Below are 25,143 nucleotides of genomic sequence, written 5' to 3'. Positions count from 1 at the left end.
CTTCCTTCAGTTGAGATATATATATATAGAGATCGAGATGCATTGAGATGAGATGAACCACAAAGGCAAGTAGGGACAACTACGTAGCAACGAAGCCGTTGAGAAAGCATTTAAAACATTTAAATATTGTCTTGTCGTTAGCCGTCGGTGATGGATGGTGACGGCGTGCGTGTGGTCAAGGGTCAAGAGCTGAATGTTGGACCGTCTTTTTCAATTAGTGAATTATTCTTATTGGATGAACTGTTTTCTTTTGATTTTATGTACCCAAAGCCAAGCCAAGCCCAGCCGGTCAATAATATTATTCTATTGCTTTTATTTGGTTGGACTTTTGATTTCTTCGTTGCTTATGTGTGCTGCTTATCCTCTGAGATTCACTATAATCACTCTTACAGACAAAAAGCAAGAAAATTATTTCCCATAGCTGTTGCCCTGAATCTAATAGCTTTTGTTTTTTTGTAAGACTTCAAAAAAACACGACTAATAGTTTATGGTCAGTAAACAAAGGTGGCATGCCGGTGCCGTTCGAGACCTAGCCGCCTCTTTGGCGGAGGACCACATTCTCAATTCAAAAGATGACACTTGTATCTTTGACCAGATTAAAGTAACAATCACAATAATGAACCCCCACATCTCTTGACTATGACAGTTAAATCAATTAGTGAAATCATTTAACACAACATATTTCATTTTTACCAGCTAGATGAATCTTGATTTTCGAGCCAGATTCACTCGTTTCAATATTTCATATGAGGACTTGTCTAGTGTCTACCATATGGGTAGTAAGAAGTCATTGCAGCATATCATGTGTGAAACGCTCACTCATTTAAATTTTTTTTTTAAATACATATTTCAATATAATTTTTTCTACAAAGTATTTTTATTTCATTTATCCAATATCCTAAAGCTACTAGATAGCGTTGCCCTTTCATATATGCATGTATGACCAATCACCATGTCATATAAAGCTAATCAACACTCATGTAAGCTTTTTACAATGGACGGGATCGGAGAAAAATCAAATTACAGATTTTACCCCATATAATATGTTTAGATATTGTTTTCATGAAATGAACATGTGTCCTCTAGGTTGTGTCTCTACAAATCTACAAGTGTCACATGTTTACTTGTAAAAGATAAACAACTTCCGAGCACAAAACTCCCAGAGTGGGCGGGGTCAATGATATGCAAGATGTACGTAGATTTACCCCCCACGTAATATCTCGAGAGATTTTTTTAAAGAATTAAATATGTGACATATAGGTTGTAACCATGCAACTCTATCACTAGGCCAAATAATTATCACGCACAAGGCTTTTACAATGGACGGAGGCGGGGACATATATGATTTACGGAAACCATACAGTCACATAATATGCGAGAGATCGTTTCCAAGAACTAAACCCGTGACCTCTACATTGTACCCATGCAACTTTGTCATTGGATCACATCGTCGCATATAATCATTTTTTTCTTTTTTGATAATTAAGAATGACACTATACAAGTTTATCATTTGAATATCTGATATAGGCCTAAACAAGGATCGTCAGGTCCACGCGTACAAAAATTCTCACATGACGACAAAATAAGTTTGGTCAAAACTCAATGTGCATTAGATATGTCAATACTCACATTATTATATTTTGAATGCTACATCTCAAAATAATGCAAAAGGGGAATATTATCAGTCTAAAATTAGTTTGGTCAGCAGTTTTAACGCAACAGCTGAAGTCATCAATACTGACTTTATAATTCATTCGGTTGAGCGTAGTCAAGGAATGCATTATTGCTATACATTATGAACCCAAATCAAACTTGTGTTAGTCAGGATTCCTAATAGCCTATATGATACACATCTAGACAACCATAACATCATCATATATATATATATATATACACACACACACACACATATTCCTCATTAACACGTACGTTAATTTATTGGCAGACAATATATTTACTTCTGCTTCAGGACAAGTAAGTTAAAGAGGGTTTAAGGGTACCTGTATCGATACATGCAGGTTTAGTGAATTTTCACTATTATCGATAAGGTTAAAATCTAAACAGGGATTGGCGGATTGCCGGTTGGGGATGTTCTCATGTTCTCAAGTGCACGCTATCTCACAAGACTGGAGCATCTGCTCTGGATTGTAAACTATCCAGTCTAGTACTGACTGTACTGCTGCTCATCTCTGTTGGAGAAATGTGGTAAGAATGGTGATAATTGCAACAAAACTGGTGCTTCAAGGCGCGTAGTCGCTTTCCTTAAGACAGTATTTGCCCCACCAAATGGTTGCACTAGGTTACAGCAAATCCGCCTCCAGGATACAATGAAGCTTGGTCTATGGACCACCTTCTTCTTGGTGCAATGGCCGTAGAAGGTCAGAGTACTTTGAGAATAATCAAGAGAAAGAAAGATACTTGTCTTTCTATTTCCGCAGCAACAGAAAAACAATAGAAAACTTTATGAAGAGAAAATGGGAGAAAGTTGAATGAAAAATTGGATTCTCAAATGGTTAGAGAATAACTCTATTTATAGAGTTTGTGGTAACTCTTCACATAGGACATGCCTTTACAATGAATGATCATATCCTTACATCGAATGATCATGTCTTTACAATGGTGACTCTTCTTTTAAGACACCATAAAATGACATATCTTTACAATATGAAGAGTTGCCTCCAAACCAAATAAAAACATGTCTTTTAAAATGAAAGTGTATGTTAAAAAGTCATGTCTTTTCAAAACAAAAATCAAAATAATTTTGAAAAATCTCTAACAATCCCCCACCATTTTTCAAAATAAGAAATTATGATTCTTTTTCTCTCTTGTCAGACTTAGTGCGTAAATGAAAGGTGTCTTACGACTTGAACCAATCACTTAGTGACATGTATCAAAGTCAACCAAGATGCCTAGAGGACAATGCCTTGATCTAGTAATCTTATGCGATTGACCGGCTACATTTCACACACTAGTCTTTTCTTACTCGTACTCAAAAAACCGACACGTGGATTGGCCTTGTGTCTATATCCTGGGTTCATGAGCGCTCTAGAGTTAAGCCCTTAACTCATAGAAGGCGACACCACCTTCTACACTCATATAGGTAAACTTGCATGGCAAAGCCAAGAATGCACCTAAAGCTATAGCATTCCAACAACCCTTGTTTGTAAGCTTATTAAGAGTTAATTACTCAACCTCGTCCTTATTACAGCCAGGTACCAAACACTTCTTCCTTTGGATGGTAATATAAAATATAAGTGTTTGCCAATCACGACATATGGTGTACTTTGCTCATTGAACTCAAAGACTTGATGTTTCAAGCGCTTGAGTTGACTTTCGACCAAAAGTGATTGAATTAAATGGGCTTAAGTCTCATCCCTATTGATGTCTTCTTCACCAATTCCCTTGCAAGGCCCTTTGTTAAAGGATCTGCCAAGTTTTCACTTGACTTTACATAATTTACAGTTATTACTCCATCTATTATAAGATGACGTACATAACTATGTCTAAAACCTATGTGTCTAGACTTACCATTATACACTTTATTGTATGCCCGTGAAAGTGTAGACTCACTATCACAATTTAAGGATATTGGAGGCATAGGTTTTGGCCATAGAGGAATCTCTATTACTAAATTTCTTAACCATTCTGCCTCTTTTCCACAAGAAGCTAATGCCACAAACTCAGCTGCCATGGTTGAGTCAGAAATGCATGTCTGCTTCTTAGATGCCCAAGATACTGCTCCTCCACCTAGGGTAAAAATCCACCCACTTGTAGAAGAATGATCCTCATGCTCAGTTATCCAACTAGCATCGGTGAATCCTTCTAGAACCGAAGGATAACCACTATAGGTAATCCCATAGTCCATGGTCTCTTTAAGATATTTTAATACCCTGTTGACCGTCTGTCAATGCATATGACTTGGTTTACTAGTATATCTACTAAGTTTACCAACAGCATATGAAATGTCTGGCCTAGTACAGGTCATGGCATACATTAAGCTGCCTATAACCCTAGAATATTCTAGTTGTGCGACTATTCTCCCTTCATTAGGATATAATTTAACTTGTGAGTCATAAGGTGTAGGTACAGGTTTACGATCAAAATGATTGAATTTCTTGAGAATTTTCTCAATGTAATGTGATTGGGTAAGTCTTAGGTCATCATCCAACCTTTTGATCCTTATTCCCAATATCACATCAGCCACACCCATATCCTTCATATTAAAGCATGTACATAAGAACCTTTTGGTGCTTATAATAACTTCATGGTCAGTGCCAAAAATTAACATGTCATCGACATATAAACATATTATGACACCTCTATTTCCATTAAATTTACTATATACACACTTATCTGACTCATGCACCCTAAATCCATTTGACAATATAATCTTGTCAAATTTTTCATGCCATTGTTTGGGAGCTTGTTTTAGACCATATAAGGACTTAACAAGTTTGCATACCTTGTGCTCTTGACCAAGCACAACAAACCCTTCAGGTTGCTCCATGTAAATTTCCTCTTCCATATCACCATTCAAGAAAGCTGTCTTGACATCCATTTGATGAATTTCCAGCCTATGAATAGTGGCAAGTGCTATTAGCACTCTAATTGTGGAAATTCTTGCTACAGGAGCATAGGTATCAAAATAATCAATACCTTCCTTTTGTGTGAACCCTTTGGCAACTAATCTTGCCTAAAATTTATCTATAGTCCCATCAATCTTCATTTTCTTCTTGAAAATCCATTTACAACCTATTGGTTTGAAACCAGGAGGCAAATCCACAAGAATCCATGTATTGTTACCTATGATGGAGTCCATCTCATCATTAACTGCTTCTTTCCAAAATACATAGTTTTGAGATTTCATTGCTTCCTCAAAGGTTAATGGGTCAGATTCCATGGTTAGTGATATCGCAGTTTAACGTTGAGGAGATTCCCTAGTTCCTTCAACTAAGTAGACTATAAAATCTGGACCAAAAGATTTCTCAATCCTAGCCCTTTTACTCCTCCTAGGTTCAATGTTATCAATAGGTTCATTTGACTCATCTTGCTCTACAAATTCATTTTCATTAGTTTCTATTGCTAACCTATTGTTGTTATTGAGTTTTGACTCATTTATAGATTTTTTGATCAAAGAAGAGAATATCTTCTCATAGAACACTGCATCTCATGATTCAATGATGGTATTTACACCAATTGAATCATTTGGTTCTATTACAAGAAACCTATATGCTTTACTATGTAGAGCATACCCAAGGAATATACATTCTATTCCTTTGGTACCCAACTTCTTCCTTTTTGGATCAGGTAACCTCACAATTGCTCTACAACCCCAAGTTCTTAAATAACTTAGGTTAGGTTTCTTCTTTTTCCACAATTCGTATGGAGTGATATCTTTCTTTTTTAAAGGTACTCTATTTAATATATGACAAGCCGTGAGTAATGCCTCACCCCAATAACCATTACTTAAACCAGAGTAACATAACGTAGCATTAATCATTTCATTGAAAGTCCTATTTTTCCTTTCCGCTACTCCATTTTGTTGTGGTGTGTAAGGTGCAGTGAATTCATGTATAATACCAACATTTTCACAAAAATCAGAAAATTGATATTCACCTCCTCTATCTGACCTTAACCTTTTTATCTTAGCATTGCATTGATTTTCTACTTCAGTCTTATATATTTTAAACTTGTCTAAGACTTCATCTTTAGAATGCATAAGATAAACATAACAAAATTTTGAGTAGTCATCAATGAAAGTAACAAAATATTTCTTTCCACCTCTAGTAGGATTGCTATGCATGTCACATACATCACTACGAATTAATTCAAGTAGAGATGTTGTTCTTTCAACTTTAGGGAAAGGAGTTTTAGATATCTTAGTTTGCATACAAGTTCGACATTTATCAACTAAGTCAATTTCATACTTAGGAATTAGTGATAATTTAACCATATCATTCATTTTCCTAGTATTTACATGTCCTAAACGAGCATGCCATAAGGATAGAGAGTCAACAATATAAGCATAAATATTAGCTTTATTATTAATATTCATTTTGAACATGCCATTATAGTAATAACCCTTCCCAACAAAAGTACCACCCTTTGTAAGGACAAATTTGTCCGACTCAAAAACTAACTTGAAGCCATGCTTATTAAGCAAGCCTCCAGATACAAGATTTTTTCTAATCTCAGGAACATAGTACACATCATTCAGCGTAACAGTCTTGCCAGAAGTGAAACTCAAATCCACTTTTCTAATGCCTTTGACATTTGCGGATGAGGAGTTTCCCATGTATAGAACAGTTCCTTCTTCCACTGGTTTATATGTGGTGAACGAGTTTCTATTGTTGCACACATGTCTTGTTGCTCCCGAGTCAATCCACCATTCACAAACATCTTCAAGGGTATTAGCCTCGGAGATTACAGCAGCGAAATTGGATTCCTTTGCCTCTTCTTTTTTCTTTTTCTTGGAGCGACACTCATTTTTGAAGTGTCCGGGCTTGCCACATTTCCAGCATGTACCCTTCTTCATTTTCTTGGAATCCTTCTCTGGCCTCTGTTTGCACTTCTTATTGGGTTGGGATTGCTTGCCATCATCCACTATGTGGACATTTGAAAGCTTAGTGCTCAGATTTTTATTGCCTCTTCCTCCAAACGGAGATGTTGACCTAATTCTTCGAGAGAAAGGTCTTCCTTCTTATGTTTAAGACTTTTCTTAAAGTCTTTCCAAGAAGCAGGCAATTTGTCTATTATGGCAGGCACCACAAAAGAGTCATCCATATGAATGTTCTTTTGTTTTAGTTGGTCAATAACATGTTGAATTTCATGCAATTGATCAATGACATACTTGTTATCTACCATATTAAAATGCATAAATTGACTTACTAGAAACTTTTTGCTTGTCGCATCCTCAGCTAAATATTTTACTTCTAGAGACTCTCATATTTCTTTTGCAGTTTCCTTGTTTTGGTAGACATCGAACAGAGAGTCTGCCAAGCCATTGAGGATATGTCCTTTACACATGTAATCATCATTATCCCATTTGACCCTCTCACGTGCTTGTTCAACGGTCTCATCTTCTTGCTCGGCAGGACGTAAAGTCTTCAAAACGTGAGCAACTTTCAAAGTGGTGAGAAGAAAGTGCATCTTCTTTTGCCATCTTTTAAAATTTCCTCCATCAAAGCGGTCCAACTTTACAAAGTCTTGTGTCAATTGTTGCAATGATCTCGCCATAAATACTGTCTTAAGATTGTTGGAGAAATGTGGTAAGAATGGTGATAATTGCAACAAAACTAGTGCTTCAAGGCGCGTAGTCGCTTTCCTTAAGACAGTATTTGCCCCCACCAAATGGTTGCACTAGGTTACAGCAAATCCGCCTCCAGGATACAATGAAGCTTGGTCTATGGACCACCTTCTTCTTGGTGCAATGGCCGTAGAAAGTCAGAGTACTTTGAGAATAATCGAGAGAAAGAAAGATACTTGTCTTTCTATTTCTGCAGCAATAGAAAAACAATAGAAAACTTTATGAAGAGAAAATGGGAGAAAGTTAAATGAAAAATTGGATTCTCAAATGGTTGGAGAATAACTCTATTTATAGAGTTTGTGGTAACTCTTCACATAGGGCATGCCTTTACAATGAATGATCATATCCTTACATCGAATGATCATGTCTTTACAATGGTGACTCTTCTTTTAAGACACCATAAAATGACATATCTTTACAATATGAAGAGTTGCCTCCAAACCAAATAAAAACATGTCTTTTAAAATGAAAGTGTATGTTAAAAAGTCATGTCTTTTCAAAACAAAAATCAAAATAATTTTGAAAAATCTCTAACAATCTCATCATTGTTTGTCAAAAATTTTGAGTTTAATATTAATTATAATTTGAGAAAGTAGGGAGATAGAAGAGATGTTTGATCCAATCCAATCTACACTCGGGGTCCAAGGCCGGCATGGTTTTGTCTTATAAAGAGTTTTGTCTTATAAAGAGACTCTAAAGTGTTTTGAGTTCTTATATTATCAATTATATCATTTGGTTTTCACCGAGCGATGTGAGACATTTTAATATTTAACATTTAAGACACGACCTAATATATCAAGTCTTTCAAGATAGTCTTAACAAACAAACAATCCACAGAACCAATTATGAGTGAGAAATTTGGAGCCGGAAACTGGCATTTCAATATTGCTAAACATCCAGAAATAGTTCTCTACTTTCTTTTTATTTCTACAAAGTTTAAACGTCAATGGCTGGAATAGTCCCACAAATCACAAATGGATAAAGGCACTTGGGTTTGCCGTTTAAAAGCCTAAAAGGAACTCCACCTATAAAAAAATTAAAAATTAATGGACAAATCATTAAGCCCAACATATAACCCACTTAATGCATGCAGTCTGCAGATGCAGCCTCGTGAAAACGAAAACTTAACAAAGTTGGACAGATTTGGTCTTTGTAATGTGAGTGGGGAGTGGAAAAGGCCCAATGGGTTTGCTTAGATTCAACATAAACGTCACAATATTTAGGGGTCCGATGGATAAGGCCCAGTTCGTCATATATTAAATATTAATATAGGGGGTCACGAGCAATGTATATTGATGATTAATTTCTTTAATTTTTGAAACCTACTTTTCTTAATTGAGATTATATAATATTCTTTCCTTGAATCGCCGGAGCCGGACTACTTCTACTTTCGGTGTTATTAGTCATTAGATAGCATTTATATGATTCAATTATATTCATTAGATAGCATTTAATAACTCTTCTAGTTATTAAAGCAAACCAAAATATATTTAGGATGGGATGGTTATGTTCATCGAAAAGATTGACTTTATTTTGCCAACTTTGATTAGCCATAATTAATTCATATATTTAAAAATTTTTGCTGGCCCAAAGTTTCACAATATGGACCACCACCATTCACCTTTTTTTTTTTTTTTTGAAATAGTTTGAGAAATTTGTTTGTCATTGGAATCGAATATTAGACACACATATACTTAGTCTAGTCAATTGTCAATCGAACCACCTCTCGTTGGTCACCATTCACCAATTGAGTGAAAATTATTTTAAACAAAAAATAATGGATTTGATTATATATCGGATGGCTCCTTAGTACTTAGGGATGGCAAAAAAAACCGATCCGAGCACTATCCACAGGGTACCCGATCCGTTTAAAACCCGAAAACCGATCCTATAGGTTTTGGAAACGGTTTTGGTTTTTGTTTTCAAACCCGTCATGGTTTAGGGTTGGGTTTGGTTTTTGGTACCGGGTTTAGGGTACCCGAACCGTTTAATAAAAGATTCATTATAGTAATAATATTATAAATCATCTATAAAGATATACTACTAGGATATTAAATTAAAACATGATAAAGCATATTAAAACGTATATATTTATAGAAGCATACTAATAAAACTATAAATTAGACTAATTTGAATTATAAAATCATAATTAATATAAATCATACTCAATATTAATTTATATTAATATAATCTTCAAATAAAAAAATTAAAAAGTTAAAAGTTAAATGGTAAACGGGTACCCGATGATAAACGGTTATGGAACGGTTCCGGTTTTGGAAATTTAAATGGTTTTTTAAATGGTTTTGGAACGGTTTTGGTATAGAGTATATTAAATGGAAACGATTTTGGTATTTTATAAATGGAAGGGTACCCGACCCGTTGCCATCCCTATTAGTACTTCCAAAAAAGAAAATTCAAGGGATGGCTGTGAATGCTATATTATTATTTATTTTTTTTATGAGTGGATGTGAATGTTATATTGCTAGAATAAGGAATCAACGGTGCATTATTGTCAACGTAAATTATCAAAAATATATTTGCAGTGGCATTTGTATATTCCTAATATAAAATTATCTTCAAGACAGCGTTATTCAACCCTAACACAATTTATTTTTTTTATATTGATTACACAGTCCTAATTAACTAATAAGAATGAAAATTGTACTCTACAATATTGTTCAGTTTTCCATCGACGTGTATATTTTTTCTTTCAAATCTGTAGATATCGATGGATGAAAATAAATTTTTTTGCATTTGGTATATTAATTTTGTTTTTTTCAAAGGACGTGTCTAACTTGGGGCATGATTTGAATTCAATCGACTCCTCCTTGCCGTACAATATTAATTAAGCCGTTCATTGGCAAACAGATGTATGGTCAACCAAAAATTAAGTTGATAATCCATCCCTTTGTCTTTTCACATGCAGGCCAATAGAATGTATCGTAAGTTCGTAACTCTGATTTCAATATTTTATCATAATTGACCGAGTGTAGGGAGTAAATACACTAGCATGGATCAACAAACCTAATGATTGTCGCAAACTCGATCATTTCTTACTAATTAATTTATCCCAAAGAATACATACATACATACATACATATTATGTCGATCAGTTTAGATTCCGGAGTCCGGCTTTACCCTTGACAAAGTCTTACACGTCCATCCAAAACAAAAGTCACGAGTCTCCAATAAATTTGGATTGGTGGATATGACCCACACTCTAACAAAACTTGAAAGCAATATACTCCACCTTTCCGTGTCATTAATGACGAATCATCACTGACATTGTTTATTCGTCTAATAAGCGTACCTTATCCAACCTTACCCGATCAATTTTGATTTTTTTCTTTCCTATATATTTGTGTCTATAGTCTATACATCGCAAATCACAAAGCCAAAGCAGTAAACTTTGGGCATTGGAAATTAATCAAGCTTTATTAACAGATATGGCAAGCACCAAGAAGGGGAGCAAACTGACCAAATTAGTGAAGGCACCCATTAGAGTTCTAATCAAGCTCAGGGACTTGTACGTCAACAGCCTAATCGAATGCTCGGACAGGATTAGTCATGACACGATCATGGGGTGCCCGACTGCCCAAGCCATGAATACTTTACCCAGGAGTTTCAGCGTCAGCTCCACCAAATCAAGCAGCAGTAGAAAAGATGATGATTTTAAGGAGCTTATTAGGGCTGCTTCTACAAGGAGTTTAGGAGACAAGGTTGAATTGGATCTTCTAAGAAGACAGCAGACTAGTACAATAATAAGAAAGCAACCTAACATGATCAACAATAACATGCCAAGGAGTCGCAGTGTCTTTGTTGCAAGGATTGACGAGGACAAGTCCATGGACTTTGGAGATGATGAACATGTCAAGGTTAACACAGGTGTGTTCCAAAGAAGCAGGAGCTCTGCTGTTTCCAGGAAAATTGGAGTACTGCCTTGATTGATATATGAACCTTAATTAATTTGGTTGTCTTTTTGTTTGTCAAACTTAATATGGCAGGTAGGTTTGGTTTTAATTTTCACAAAACTTTGGTTGATCAAGTTCTTTTTATTATAAACTTCGAAGATTGGAAACAACGTGTTATATATTGGCAAATTGTTGTCGGGTCCTCGATCGTCAAAAAAAATCCATTACAGATTTAAAGATGAAATGATTATCAGAGCCCTAGCTACATCCCTGATGGAGCGTTTCCTTTGATAAAAAAGGATGGACTAGAGAGGATAAGCTTTTAAAATCACAGTAAATGCACATTTGTCAAAAGGCATTAAACATGCCTAGCAGGTATATACGACGGTGTTTCACCAGGTTGGAGGGAGAGAACCATAGGGTCCCCTGGTTTGGGAGTGAATAGTTCACCGCCAAGCTAGAAGCCTAGAAGCGGATCATATTTGGTGCTAATTTTTCACTAAATTATTGAAAATAAAAAAGGAAATTGTATATTCGTGACTTTCAAAGCAGGCATTTTCTTGCGGTTTTGAGGGTGAGAATCACAATGTTTGGTTGAATTTTGGGAGGGTGAACTTCGAACTAATTGTGGGAACTCCTCGAGAACTAATTTTGGGAACTCCCGAGCAATGCGTGTTCCAGTTTATAGGTTAGCCAATTGAGCCACACGTGACATGATTGACAAATGCTGATATACTCCCTTCATCTCTATTTGATAGGCCACCTTTCTATTTTGAGATGTCCCAAATTATAGACCACTTCTCTTATTAGGACTTCTCTTATTAGGAGAAAGTTAAATTCAGTAGTTTATTAATATACCCTTATTTAATATGCAATTTAATAAACAAATACACTTTTCCATAACCTCAATAATCTAACTACTCTAGTATTTTCAAGAATATAAATACTCTCGTATTACTAAAAGTCCCTCTAGAATTAATTATGACTAAGAAATCAAGTCACTCTACAATTAACTATAACTAAGAACTCATTCACATAAAACAATCATCATGGATCATGACTTGAACAATATGGATCGTTATTTGAACAAGAAGGCGAGGCCATGGCTCAACTTGAATCTTCCATCGAAAGAAGACGGTTATGTCTCTAAAGCTCAAGAACACCAACTTCTTGTTTCCCAAATGTTGAAATTTTTTTTACCCAAATTCTATTGATTTAAAATGGCAAACTTGTTCTCTTTTTTTTTTTTTTTTTTTGAGTACAAATACATATACAATATACGACACACTACCAGATCAAACTTAGGAAAGTACAAGTGTCATCAGGTCCCACACACGAAGCACAAACCAAACCCACGCAGGGGCACAAACCAAACCCACGCAAGGACAAACCAAACCCACACACCTCTTTATAAATATTCAGGAAGAGGTGAGACTAGAACTCATGACCTAAAGTCATGGACATGCAAAGTCATTGCCACTCAATCAATAGCTCATTTGCAAGCTTGTTCTCTCGTTGTAAGTTTTTTTTTCTTTTAAAATTTATAATCTCATATATGGATTTAATCTTGTTATCATTTCATGTTGTTTCCTGAATGTGATTTTAATATTATCATTGCTAGATAACGTATAAAACCGTTATTAAAGTTAATTCCAAGAGCCGTATGACAAAGAAACTTGTAAACGAATGGAACTGTTGTTCTCATTTGCAAAGAACATGTATGAATGTAAATTTTTTTTTAAAAAAAAAAAACCTTGACCATTAATAAACAAGAAAGAAACAAAAAACTCCTTACAAAATGACTAGCAACATAATCTTTACAACAAAGCTTTTACAAATAGCCTTCATTATTGAGTTTCTTGAGTTCCTTGTATTTCAAGAGTAGCTTCCCTTGCATTATTCAAAATTTGTAAGTCACACTCAATACAAATTGGTAATTGCCCATTTCTAATCAATTTTTTCTTGCTCATATGTGGAATCTTATAGTTATTCCCACCAAAATTTCTTAAAATCTCAACCATACATGATTGTAATGTTTGAAATCTACAAAGTCCACAAAACTTTCAGTTACAGGGTAACGACCGCTAGTGTCTCTATAACGCATCTCCATTTAATTATCCTACTTTTCCAAGTTTAATTCTGATACTTTATTGGTTTCCCAGGATTAATTCAGCTAGTTGCAGAATTTTGGTAAAGAAACAGAGAGTATTCTAGCAAAATCACGAACTCCAAAGTTCATGTTTAAGAGACAGCAAAAATCGATTATAGAGTTGAGAACATAAAAGACTGCAACAGAACAAAAATTATTGATACCATTGGTTTTCAGGACCTATTTCAACTTTCAACAGCATTAACATAAATTCATCAGAATATACTTCAATGATTTTTTAACAAAACAACTGTATGAAGAGGAGGCCGAGAGAGAGGGTTGCATAAAAGAGAGGAAAAAAGTTCTTACCATTTCCACTCATTGGGCCAGTTTCAGTCGACTGCTCTGTAGTTGTTATACATATGCCTGAAGAACAAAATACGAACATTAATAAAGGGAATTCAAAGATACAATATTCAGCATGAGGATCATATTGTCAGTGAGAAAAAAGAAATTTAAACTATATCCACCATATATGCCATCTCTCTAAAACTTACTCATAAGATGCGAAACACCCAAAAAGATGCGAAACAATCACAGAAGCAGAGAACAACAACCATGAACAATTCAGAAGTTCAAGTGTATATGAATGACCGTAATCAATAAGAGAAAACAACAGCCAAATCCGCCAATCACCCATAACATACAGAGAATCAAATTAGGAAGTTCACCACAAACCTGATGATAAGGACAAAGACAACGAAATTGTGGATGTGAGTAAGCTTATGAAGGAAGACCACGAAACTGATGAGGTGAGCACCCTGGCATCAGCAGCCAGCAGGTGCATGAACTATAGTTGCCAGCTCAGGTTCTAGAAAAATCTTGAAGAGGGTAAAGCAACAACTGGTTGAATTGTCTTTGCAGGAAGACGAATGGAAAACGACGTTAACACAGCAAACAGCAAAGGAGTATACACAACGCTAACGACAACATAACGGCAGCGCCTAAAACAACCGCACGATGATAATCTACCAACAAATCCAACGACCCTCCTTCATCCCAAATGAAGGATACAGTCGCGAGTAGGAAAATTGTGCAGAAGTCGCCACAGGAAGGCCTGAAATCTTCCAATTTTAGATAATATAATCAATATATAATCAAAATACTGCCTTCCTACCAAAGCAAAGATTCAAATGAGGAAATGTTGATTCAAATAATGGCCCACCAAACGAACTTATGACTGATAGTGCCCAATCAATAAATAGAAGGTAATCCGATTATGCTACAGACAGGTGGTCTTAGCTAGCAATTAGTAGCAGTCACTTTTGGCCAAGTCGAAAGGGAAAGAGTCCATCCTGTTTCCGGCTTTCCTTCCAAGCATCCAGTATCTGGTTTGCTGAAGGCAAGCTGAATATTTGAGAATCATCAAACTGGGTTATATGTGAATCGATTTCTATCTCATCATCATTTTCCACGTACCCATTTGCGATGGACACAGATGGCTCCCCATCTGAACCTTTATGGGATTCACTGGATGCAACATCATCAACACAAGCTTTTGCGTTCGTGCATTGGGTAGTTCTTCCTTCTCTGCCACAATCATGCTTTCCGCCCATCACATTTAGAGAAGCATTCGGCACATATACTCTTCGATCATCATCATCATTGATACAACCATTTTTGAAGTCCAAGGATGATTCATCACCGTCTTCAGCATCATAGGCAGGGGAACTCGACAAGTCCATTGGTGTGTCAGATGCACAAAGCTTTTGTAATGATCTCAACAAATTTACGACAGTCATTTCTGACTGTGCATCGCAATCTAAAAGAGCATCCAACAATTTCACAAAGCCATCTGGACCAATTATGTTTCTGCTCCCCTCAAGAATGTCTGTCCACTGCATTTCACTGAGTTGATATGGGGCATGCGCCATAGCGCCAACCAAGGAGATGGCTTTCTCATAGTTATGTTGAGCTACAGCTTGAATTACCATTTTGGTAAAGAGCAATTGATTGGGAATTTCACCATCTTCCAGAATTGTATCAAATGCGTGCTCCAGAAGATGCCACTGCATTAAGAGCACATAAAACAAATAGAGTGATTAGTTGTGCATAATTATCATATCCAGGACATATATACTGATATACAAGTCAGTTTTTTTTTATCAATTCCATCAATCTCCTTTTGGGTCTCCATCTTCTTATCAGTAATCACCGCCATACACATGTCACAAAGAGATCGCAATTAAGGGTCCATCTTCCATAGTCTCCGTAGGAGAAACACAGAGATGTTTGCTGCATTCTGATTCTTGTCAATGATTGTCCGGGTTCACGATTATTAGTTTTTGACATTTTCCTATGAAATGTTATAAAAACCGCCTCACCCACCACCAGCCCCATCCTCCCACACTTCCATCTCTGCCAGTCGATCAATACCCGACATATGCATGCATCACTGAACGCATTCATGGACAGCCACCACCCACAGACAACTAGGTTCCACTTCCAACACCCCTTCTTTTCTCCAGAGACCCACCAAATCCCTACCTAATCACTGCACCTATCCAACACCAGAAAAATGAACCAACAAGGATGCAACCCATTGTCATAATTTTTTGGGCAAGCACCCACTGTCTCCATTGGCCACAACCCCACCATAAAGACCCTGGCATAAATCGGAACAACAGAATAACCAAAGAGGATTTATCATTGCCTGAAAAAACCCAGAACTACAAAGTTATTCAATCTTATCAATAGGAAAGTAAACTGTAAAAGAATTGGCAACCGTCAGGAAAAAACAACTCTCATACACAAAGCTCTTGCAGTGAGCAGGGTCGGGGATAGACAAAATGTACGCAAATCTTATCCCCACATAATATGTGGATAGGCTATTTTCATCTTTTCAAAATTGAACCTATGACATGATGACATCTAAGTTGCACCCCTCCAACTCTATCACTGGGCCACCTGAAGAGGAAAAATCTAAAATCCCTTAGGTAAAACCACAAAATGAATGACAAAAATGGGTTTTCCTTCTTCAATAAAATCAACATGGAAAGTTGTGGTCAATTACTGAAAGTTACGGTGTCAACCATGGACAATTTTCATTTAAAAAAGATGGGATGGAAGGCGACGAAGATCCAATTCAAGTTAGCTTCTTTGGCCTTGAACTACGAGAGTCTTGTGCAGCGAGATGAAAAAAATAGTTATATGTGCTGCGTCAAGTGCGTGCGATAGACTGGATTCAAATAAGGAATGATTGAAGTCGCAAGAATCATCTCAGCCAGAGAAAGGAATAGGAGTTGCCATCAAATGTACCTGTCTACCCAATGTCATTGTTTCCCATGCCCATCTCTGTAGTTCATAAACTTAAAGCCATTCCATGCATGTTAATTTGGGCTGATTCCACAGATAATAGAAAGTAGTTTCATTTGGTTAACCGGAACACCATCAAATTTAAAAAAGGATAACGGAGGATCAATTATGGAGTGCTGCCAACATGACCCAATATGGTTTATCTGAGCATGGCTGGACTACAAATCCATCAAGGGAAGCCTATGGCTGTATCGCTTTGGGTTTGTAAATACGTCAGAAAAATATGGGAAGACTGCTATAACAATGATGCATATGCTCTCTAATCTCAGACTCATTGTGGCCTCTGTTCGCACCTTCTTGGTGCCTTTTAATAAAAAAATTCCATTCATACAAATAAAAATAAAATCAAACTTCAAAGTTGGGAATGGAAAGCATAAAAGGTTTTGGGATTACACATGGGTTGGTGACTCCTTCCCTAAGTAGAGTTTCCCAAATCTTTACAGCTTTGCTAGCCAAAAAGGAAGCTTCCATCAAAGACTTGGTAATTTTTCCTCAAATGGGGCACAACTGGAATATTCTCCTTGATAGGGCAGCTCAAGATTGGCAAATGGAAACCATCCTTAAACTTTTGGGAATTGATTTATATGAGAAGAGTGACCTCAATATGAAAGATAAGATTTGCTGGTTTTCCAAAATGGACAATCTTAGAAAAAGAGGTATAATTTGGCTAATGGTTGCACTCTATGCAAAACGGACTAGGAAGTAGGAATCCATTCCCCATATCTTGCTTCATCGCTCTTGGTCTAGGCATTTATGGGATACTGTTTGGAATCTTGTAGGTATAACTTCATATATGTTTTCAATGTGGACATTAGTTCATTTTTTTCTCTCTCTCTTTGGTCATGTCTTGTTCTAGTCTCTGTATTTCTTCATGAGTATTTTTTTTATTTTAATTTTGTTTGTTAGCCTAAACTCTATTTTGACTTCTTGGGTTTTCTTTCATAGTGGTCTGTCATAAAGTTTATCCTGTGCTCTCAAAAAAAAAAAGTGACTGGTCCCTCCTCCCTCGACCTGCATGTGATCACAACCCCATCCTGTTAAGGGGATCTTTAAAATGGGGCTGATAGAGAAGGAGGAACACATCACTCAGTACCTAAGGCCCAACCCATCTACCAGCCCATAGCCTGGCCCAAACCATATGGCTCATGTGCTGGCAGAGGTTGTACCTGAGGCCCAGTTTAGGCTGAAAACCCCAGGTACTAAGGAGAGGTACTACCTCCCACATATATACAGCACTTCCTCCCCACTCACTACCGATGTGGGACTCTATCAATACCCACCCCTTCAAGACCAACGTCCACGTTGGTCGAGCACCTTGCCCTACCATGGCAGAGTACTCAGACTCAGGACTCGGGACCCTTCCCTATCCCTATCCTTTCAGCCCCATATAACAGAAGCACTTCCTCCCCACTCACTACCGATGTGGGACTCTATCAATACCCACCCCTTCAAGACCAACGTCCACGTTGGTCGAGCACCTTGGCCTACCATGGCAGAGTACTCAGACTCAGGACTCGGGATCATTCCCTATCCCTATCCTTTCAGCCCCATATAACAGAACACTAAGACCAGCCACTCCGCGGACGCGGCCCCAAGGGCCAGGGGCACAAGGCCCATGAATATCAGAGCTCCCCACAGGGCAGGAACGAGGGCTCCGATACCACTAATAGAGAAGGAGGAACACATCACTCAGTACCTAAGGCCCAACCCATAGCCTGGCCCAAACCATACGGCCCATGTGCTGGCAGGGGTTGTACCTAAGGCCCAGTTTAGGCTGAAAACCCCAGATACTAAGAAGAGGTACTACCTCCCATCTATATACAACACTCCCTCCCCACTCACTACCGATGTGGGACTCTATCAATACGGCCCATGTGCTGGCAGGGGTTGTACCTGAGGCCCAGGTTAGTCTGAAAACCTCAAGTACTAAGGAGAGGTACTACCTCCCATCTATATACAACACTTCCTCCCCACTCACTCACTACCGATGTGGGACTCTATCAATACCCACCCCTTCAAGACCAACGTCCACTTTGGTCGAGCACCTTGGCCTACCATGGCAGAGTACTCAGACTCAGGACTCGGGACTCTTCCCTATCCTTTTAGCCCCATATAACAAAACATCAAGGCCGGCCACTCCGCGAACGGGGCCCCAAGGGCCAGGGGCACTAGGCCCGTGAATACCAGAGCTCCCCACAAGGCAGGAACGAGGACTCCGATACCATTGATAGTCTCACATCGGTAATGAGTGGGGAGGAAGTGTTGTATATAGATGGGAGGTAGTACATCTCCTTATTACCTGGAGTTTTCATCCTAAACTGGGCCTCAGGTACAACCCCTGCCAGCACATGGGCCGTATGGTTTAGGCCATGCTATAGGCTGATAGATGAGTTGGGCCTTAGGTACTGAGTGAAGTGTTCCTCCTTCTCTATCAATGGTATCGGAGCCCTCGTTCCTGCCCTGTGGGGAGTTCTGGTATTCATGGGCCTCGTGCCCCCGGCCCTTGGGGCCGCGTCCGCGGGGTGGCCGGCCTTGGTGTTCTGTCATATGGGGCTGAAAGGATAGGGATAGGGAAGGGTCCCGAGTCCTGAGTCTAAGTACTCTACCATGGTATGCCAAGGTGCTAGACCAACGTGGACGTTGGTCTTGAAGGGGTGGGTATTGATAGAGTCCCACATCGGTAGTGAGTGGGGAGGAAGTGTTGTATATAGATGGGAGGTAGTACCTCTCCTTAGTACCTGGGGTTTTCAGCCTAAACTGGGCCTCAAGTACAACCCCTGCCAGCACATGGGCCGTATGGTTTGGGCCAGGCTATGCGCTAGTAGATGGGTTGGGCCTTAGGTACTGAGTGATGTGTTTCTCCTTCTCTATCAGGGACCCTACACCCTTTCGCCAAGATGAAGACACAAAGAGCCCTAAACCCTCAGGAAAGCACCACATCGAGACCCTCCATTGATGATTTTACCCGTATCTGCTATTAGCAAGATGAAGCTGTGTGGATCGAAACTCCTTTTGAGGAATAGGAGGTCAAAGCTGTTATTGATAACTTAAATGGAGAAAAAGCACCTGGCTTGGCTGGCTTTACTATGGGGTGTTTCAAGAACATGGTGAAGGGAGACGATCTGAACTTCTTTACTGAATTCTATAACAGCACAGGCTTTCTTGAAGTTTTAAATTCTACTTTCATACCCTTGATTACCAATAAAATTGATGCTTATGTCTCAACTGACTTTAGTATTAGGGCATCCACATCAGATTACATAAACATGTTTCTTTCCCTATTTTGGAGAACATGCGTAGGTAATTGCTACGTTGATTCCGTACATCTAGGTAACCACTGTTTAGTTACATCTAGGCGACTCCTCTGACATCTCTCTCTTCTGCGAATCTCTCTCATCCCTTCATTCCATTTGAACATTTGTTCTTGATTTCGTTGTTGCGGTCACAGATTCATTCAGTTCTGGGTGGTCTTGCACCTATCCGACCACCCCCATTGGAATCTTCTGCTCCTCTTCCTCTAGGTGAAGAAGGATGATTCTTTTTACTCAAGAGTGCTCTTTCATTTGGGTTAATTTTCGTGGGTATCTATGTTTGAATATTCTCCTCATTAATAATGATCTTGAGTAAATTGCAAAATTGGGGTTGGGAGAGAGAAATTTATTTTTTAGTAATTGAAATAAATAGGAGAGAAAAAATTATTATTTTAATGAAGTAGAGAATATGATAGGTAATCTGATGTAGTGTTTATTGGATAGAGAATCTGTAAAATAGATAACAATGAGATTTTGACTGTATTTTAAGGAATATGTTTAAGGGAAATTGGTACAGATGTTCTTAGTCTCTTAGTAAGAGCCATTCTTTTAGGGTTCGAAGTTGCGTAGCAACAGGATTTTAAATAGCCAAGAATCTTCCATAAACGCTTTCACAAGTATAGTTTAGCTATTTAATCTTGGCTCTCTTTGCTTTGTACATTGTTTTTGAGACCAATAATCTAGCCTTCCGTTATCCTTGAGTTGCACACCCTTTGTGCCTTGATAAATCTCTTTTACATCCCCAAAAAAATCATCATATATGGTAACTAAAAGTAGAACAGACTACAGACCAACAGTGTTAGACAAAAAAATAGTAAAAAATTAAAACAAAGATCATATTGTTCAACTGACCTTGCCGGCTCTAGTTGCTTCCACAAGTAGTCTTGCATATTTACTCTGACCCAACTGATATCCAGAGAGAGCCATCTCCCTGTACACATAGTCAAAGTATTCCCATTGAGCCGCACTAGCTGATGCCTCAAGCATTTGTGTGTATGTGCAATCATCAGGTATTAAGGTATTAGCGCCATCACTGGCACACTTGATTTCCTCAAACAACGCCTTAGCTTCGGAAAACATATCATTCCGTCCATATACTTTCAGCATCGCATTTATGGTACCAATGTTAGGGGCACAATGGTCTTTCATGTGCTCAAAAATAGAAATGCAATGATCAACATATCCTCCATCCATCGAAGAGTGTATCATGCCAGTGTAGGCAACCACCAAAGGTCTACTATGAGGAAGTTTTTTAATCTTCTCAACCTGTAGGCATGTTACTTAAAAATGAAGTTTCCCGAGCCACTTTAAATATTTGCCACAGGATGGCCAATGAAGTTGCAAAAGCACAAAATACCAAAATGAAAAGGATCATAGATAAGATATTCAAATCAAGATAGAATAGATTCAGATTCCCAAAAAAAATATGCACCTCTTTTATAGCAACTTGCCACCTTCCACTGTAGCAAAGGCAGCAAGCTAGCTCATAATATACACCTGCAGTTCCAACCACCCCTCTTTCTTCCATCTCTCTCACTGCTTCCACGGCTTCATTGACTTTGCCTTCCTCCCAAAAAGCTCTGACAAGAACTGGAGAATTACCGAGATCCATGAGCACGGAAACATCAGCAACTGTTACCAGATAAAGAGAAGATAAGACTACCTTTGTAAGTAACGGCTTTTGGAGCTTCTCCTTTTTTCGTCATTTTCCTGAAGTACTCATGGACAAGGTCATACTTTCCAGATTGCAGCATCACCTTTCAATAAACACTGCCTGTCAGATTTCAAATGAAATATAACTCTTATGAAGAACAATTTTATGCAACGATTTTCTTTCAAATGGAGACTCAACTTATATTTCCCTGCGAACTAGAGCAACCACAGAAGCCTTAGAACTCATTTACAACCAATTATACTATCTTCATAAGTTCTGGTTTTTTTTTTCCTTAAAAAATGAATGGTAATCATCTGTATATTATGATTATGTGAGGTCCCAACAGCATCACATACTGATGTAAGTGGAAATTCTCTGCATAGCATATGATTCAAAAGGAACAAAAGGGATTTTTAAAAATATTTTGAGTGCAAAAGACGAATTTTATTTTGCTTCATTTGACAGTTTATATATACATATCTCTGTCATGATGACTCCCTCTGAGTTTATTCCCACACATAAATTTTAATTATAAACCATAAGAATAAACACATAAATTTTAATTATAAACCATAATGAAAGTCCTGTTCCTCCCATTCCATCCAATGTATTTCTGGAAATACAACTTAGGCTTAGTTTAGCTTTGATTGTGTTTATTGAGACTACTTAAAATAGCAGCTTCCACGAGCTTATTCCATGAGTGAGTTTGACACTTCTAATTTTAAGGTACTTCTTCACATTCTTATGACCATTCTCCTTGTTCTTGTGGTTATTGGTGTTCAGCAAAAAAATTGAAAAGCAACTTATGAATAGCTACTTCTTATTGTTTGGTGCTTTAGAAAGTAGGAAGGGGTTTGCATTTAAAAACTAGCTTGCGAAAAATTTGTAGGCTGAACTTTTAGAAGCGCCTTCAAGAAGCACAAGAAATGCCAAATTAGGCAATTAAGGATAGCACAAGGATTTTAAATATATTTGTTTTGTCACATATACTTCTTATGCCACAACATCTAGATAAGTCAGAAAACTTATATACTTCCTATGCCACAACATCTAGATAATAGTCGGAAGACTTATATACTTCTTATGCCACAACATCTAGATAATAGTCGGAAGACTTATATACTTCTTATGCCACAACATCTAGATAATAGTCGGTCACGTCCCTGAATGACAAAGACAAGTTTTTGATATATTGATTGCTGATAGATACAAGATTTGGTAGTTACCTCCATTGCTAGTCCGTATGTTGCTCCATCAGGTTTCAGACCACTCTTTCTCAACTGCTGAAAAACCCAAGATACCCCCTTCCACTGATGGGATGAAACACAAGCATTCAATACCTGGCAAAGGATTTGAAATAGATGATCAAGTAATTATCACAGCATGTAACAGATGTTCAAAATCTGTGCAGTCATAATCTCTTACTGCATTAAAGACTACTACATCTGGTTCCAGGACTGGATCCCAGTTTCTGAGACACATATTTCTTATTCTTTTAGGTCTCTGCTTCATGGTTTCAATTGCATCAACCAGTTCTTTCAGAAGACCAGCCTGACCAAGCGTGACAGCAATGCTGTGATATGCAGCCATATCAGGATAAATGTTGCAGTCTCCCTGAACGAGTAAAGAGTAAGAGCCACAAAAAGATATGCAAAAGCAAACTCAACATGCAAGATAAGAGAATTAGTGATTCATTACACGCATCAGGTTAAAGATGCTGAGGGCTTCATGGGGCCTCCTTGCCTTACCAAGAACCGCCAATAGTTTTGTGTAAACAAACCTACAAAATGCATCCATATTTTTCTAACAGTCTGAAAGAAGTATCATTAGAATGTTAGGGTTCTTAAGTAAATAATTGCGGCTAACTGAATATACAAAACAAACTTAACAATTCCTCATTCTAACGAAGAAAATTCAGTAGAATTTCAGGAAAAAAAAAATGATAGACAACAATACAGAAAATACCAGCTCAACCAGCTTGACCACCTACCCAAAATAACAGCCGTCATTCATCACAATTATTCAAGACAAAAACAAAGGAAAACAACCAACGTACCTGCTTCTATATTCCCTTTTCTTCTCATAAACCCTTTCCACAACGGCTAAAGCTTGTTGCCACTTATTCTTCTCCCCAAGTCCCTCCAAAATCTTAAGCAACTGGTCCTCACTGAACCTCAACTCGGACTGCTTCATCATCCTCACCAACTTCCAGTCCCTCGCAGTCACCTTCAGCTGGCTCAACCTACACCACCAAAGCACGGACCAAATAACACCCAACTGCAAATTGAAATAACAAAATTCCAAAAACCGGAAAAATTTAAACCTGTCAACAAGAAATCGAATCCTCTCTGCCTCACTACGTTGCCGCCGCCCCAGTCTCACCGAGTCCCACGTCTCATTACTGTAATAGCAATCAATACCCTCCAACATCTCCATATCATCATCCAAAACCCATCTTAAATCTTCTTCGAACATCTCCCTCAACTCCTTGAGATTCTCCTTCTTCAGCTTCTCCCCATTGAACTCCATGGTCTCGCTCGCAATCTCTCTAGACCTCAATCTCTCAATCCTCACCCAAGGGCTTCCAACAAGGTAAGTGCTCCCGCCCTCCGGACTTATTGTTCTAGTGAAGCGCCTATACTCACGCTTCAGATTTCTGAAATGGGTCTCATCAGGGAGGGCTTGTTTCTGGGACTGGGTGAGGATTGAAGACTGCGTTTGGGAGGGTCGTTTTCTAAGCGTGCGATTATACTTTTGGATTTGTTTCTTGGAGATATTGCGAACGAATTTGGGGATCGGGTAGACACCCCTCTTGAGAAGGTATTGCTTTATTTTCTCAGTATCGGGCTGAAACTGAAAGGGCGGTGGTGTGGGCGTTGTAGAGGACGCTTCCATGAGGAAGTAGATATGTGTGGATGCTCTCTGTAGCTAATGGCCTAATGTCATCGGGTACTTTTAGAGTTGTTAAAAGAGATAAGATCCAAAGCCCTCCTTTACTTGTGTTTTGGGGAAACAAACCCTCACCAGATTATTTTTCTCCGATGACATGATTCAGGGTTATATCTTTATAATGCCTGTTTGGGAGGGTGTTTAGCCCAGCTCAAGATCTAGCGATACCGCTAACGGTATCAACTCTACCAAACACGTCATTTAAACTAATGATATCGTCCTCGAAACACCAACGATACCGCTCAAAAAATTAAACTCTAAAACGGAGCTTTTTGTCAAGCGGTTTACTTGTTCTTGATAATTTGTTTAGCTCAATTTGTTTCTCTCTCTCTTCAAGCATCCAATAGATTGTCGGAGCTTTCTCTCCATGGTGTCATCGTCTCATCACCCACCAGCACAATTGAGAGGTATTGCTTGTTCGATTTAGGTTTGATGTTTTTTCCCTTTTGCTTCGATTTTCTTCGATTTCTCTTTTGCTGATAAACTTGTTCGATTTTCTTCTCTCCATCACGCATTCAGACGCACCGCTCTATCACATTATATGACT

General features: G+C 38.0%; 2 protein-coding genes across 6 annotated transcripts; one reads left to right on the top strand and one right to left on the bottom strand.

Annotated features, from left to right (window-relative positions):
• The first annotated feature begins 10,731 nt into the window (after positions 1 to 10,731).
• Positions 10,732 to 11,378, top strand: LOC119985650. The gene has a single exon (XM_038829948.1). The coding sequence runs from the start codon at positions 10,754 to 10,756 to the stop codon at positions 11,249 to 11,251; it is 498 nt and encodes a 165-aa protein (XP_038685876.1). The 5' UTR covers positions 10,732 to 10,753; the 3' UTR covers positions 11,252 to 11,378.
• Positions 11,379 to 13,505: 2,127 nt separating this feature from the next.
• On the bottom strand, positions 13,506 to 24,648 carry LOC119987331 (pentatricopeptide repeat-containing protein At5g67570, chloroplastic). 5 transcript variants are annotated; one of them, XR_005465436.1, is made up of 11 exons: positions 23,971 to 24,642; positions 23,704 to 23,889; positions 23,346 to 23,427; positions 23,073 to 23,261; positions 22,874 to 22,987; positions 21,657 to 21,750; positions 21,426 to 21,583; positions 20,846 to 21,259; positions 14,787 to 15,376; positions 14,046 to 14,714; positions 13,506 to 13,733 (listed from the first exon to the last, which is right to left on the bottom strand). XR_005465436.1 is itself a non-coding variant. In XM_038832217.1 (9 exons), exons 1-9 carry the CDS (start codon positions 24,540 to 24,542, stop codon positions 14,627 to 14,629), a joined length of 2,559 nt encoding a protein of 852 aa, XP_038688145.1. In that variant the 5' UTR covers positions 24,543 to 24,640; the 3' UTR covers positions 13,506 to 14,626. The 5 variants fall into 5 exon arrangements, 1 of the variants encoding a protein (XP_038688145.1); XR_005465434.1 differs by having other exon boundaries at positions 13,865 to 15,376; positions 23,971 to 24,640; XR_005465432.1 differs by having other exon boundaries at positions 14,046 to 15,376; positions 23,971 to 24,640.
• Between the last annotated feature and the right edge of the window lie 495 nt (positions 24,649 to 25,143).

This window comes from Tripterygium wilfordii, chromosome 3 (assembly GCF_013401445.1).
Source record: "Tripterygium wilfordii isolate XIE 37 chromosome 3, ASM1340144v1, whole genome shotgun sequence".
Lineage (NCBI taxonomy): Eukaryota > Viridiplantae > Streptophyta > Magnoliopsida > Celastrales > Celastraceae > Tripterygium > Tripterygium wilfordii.
This window is presented reverse-complemented; position numbering and strand designations above follow the sequence as displayed.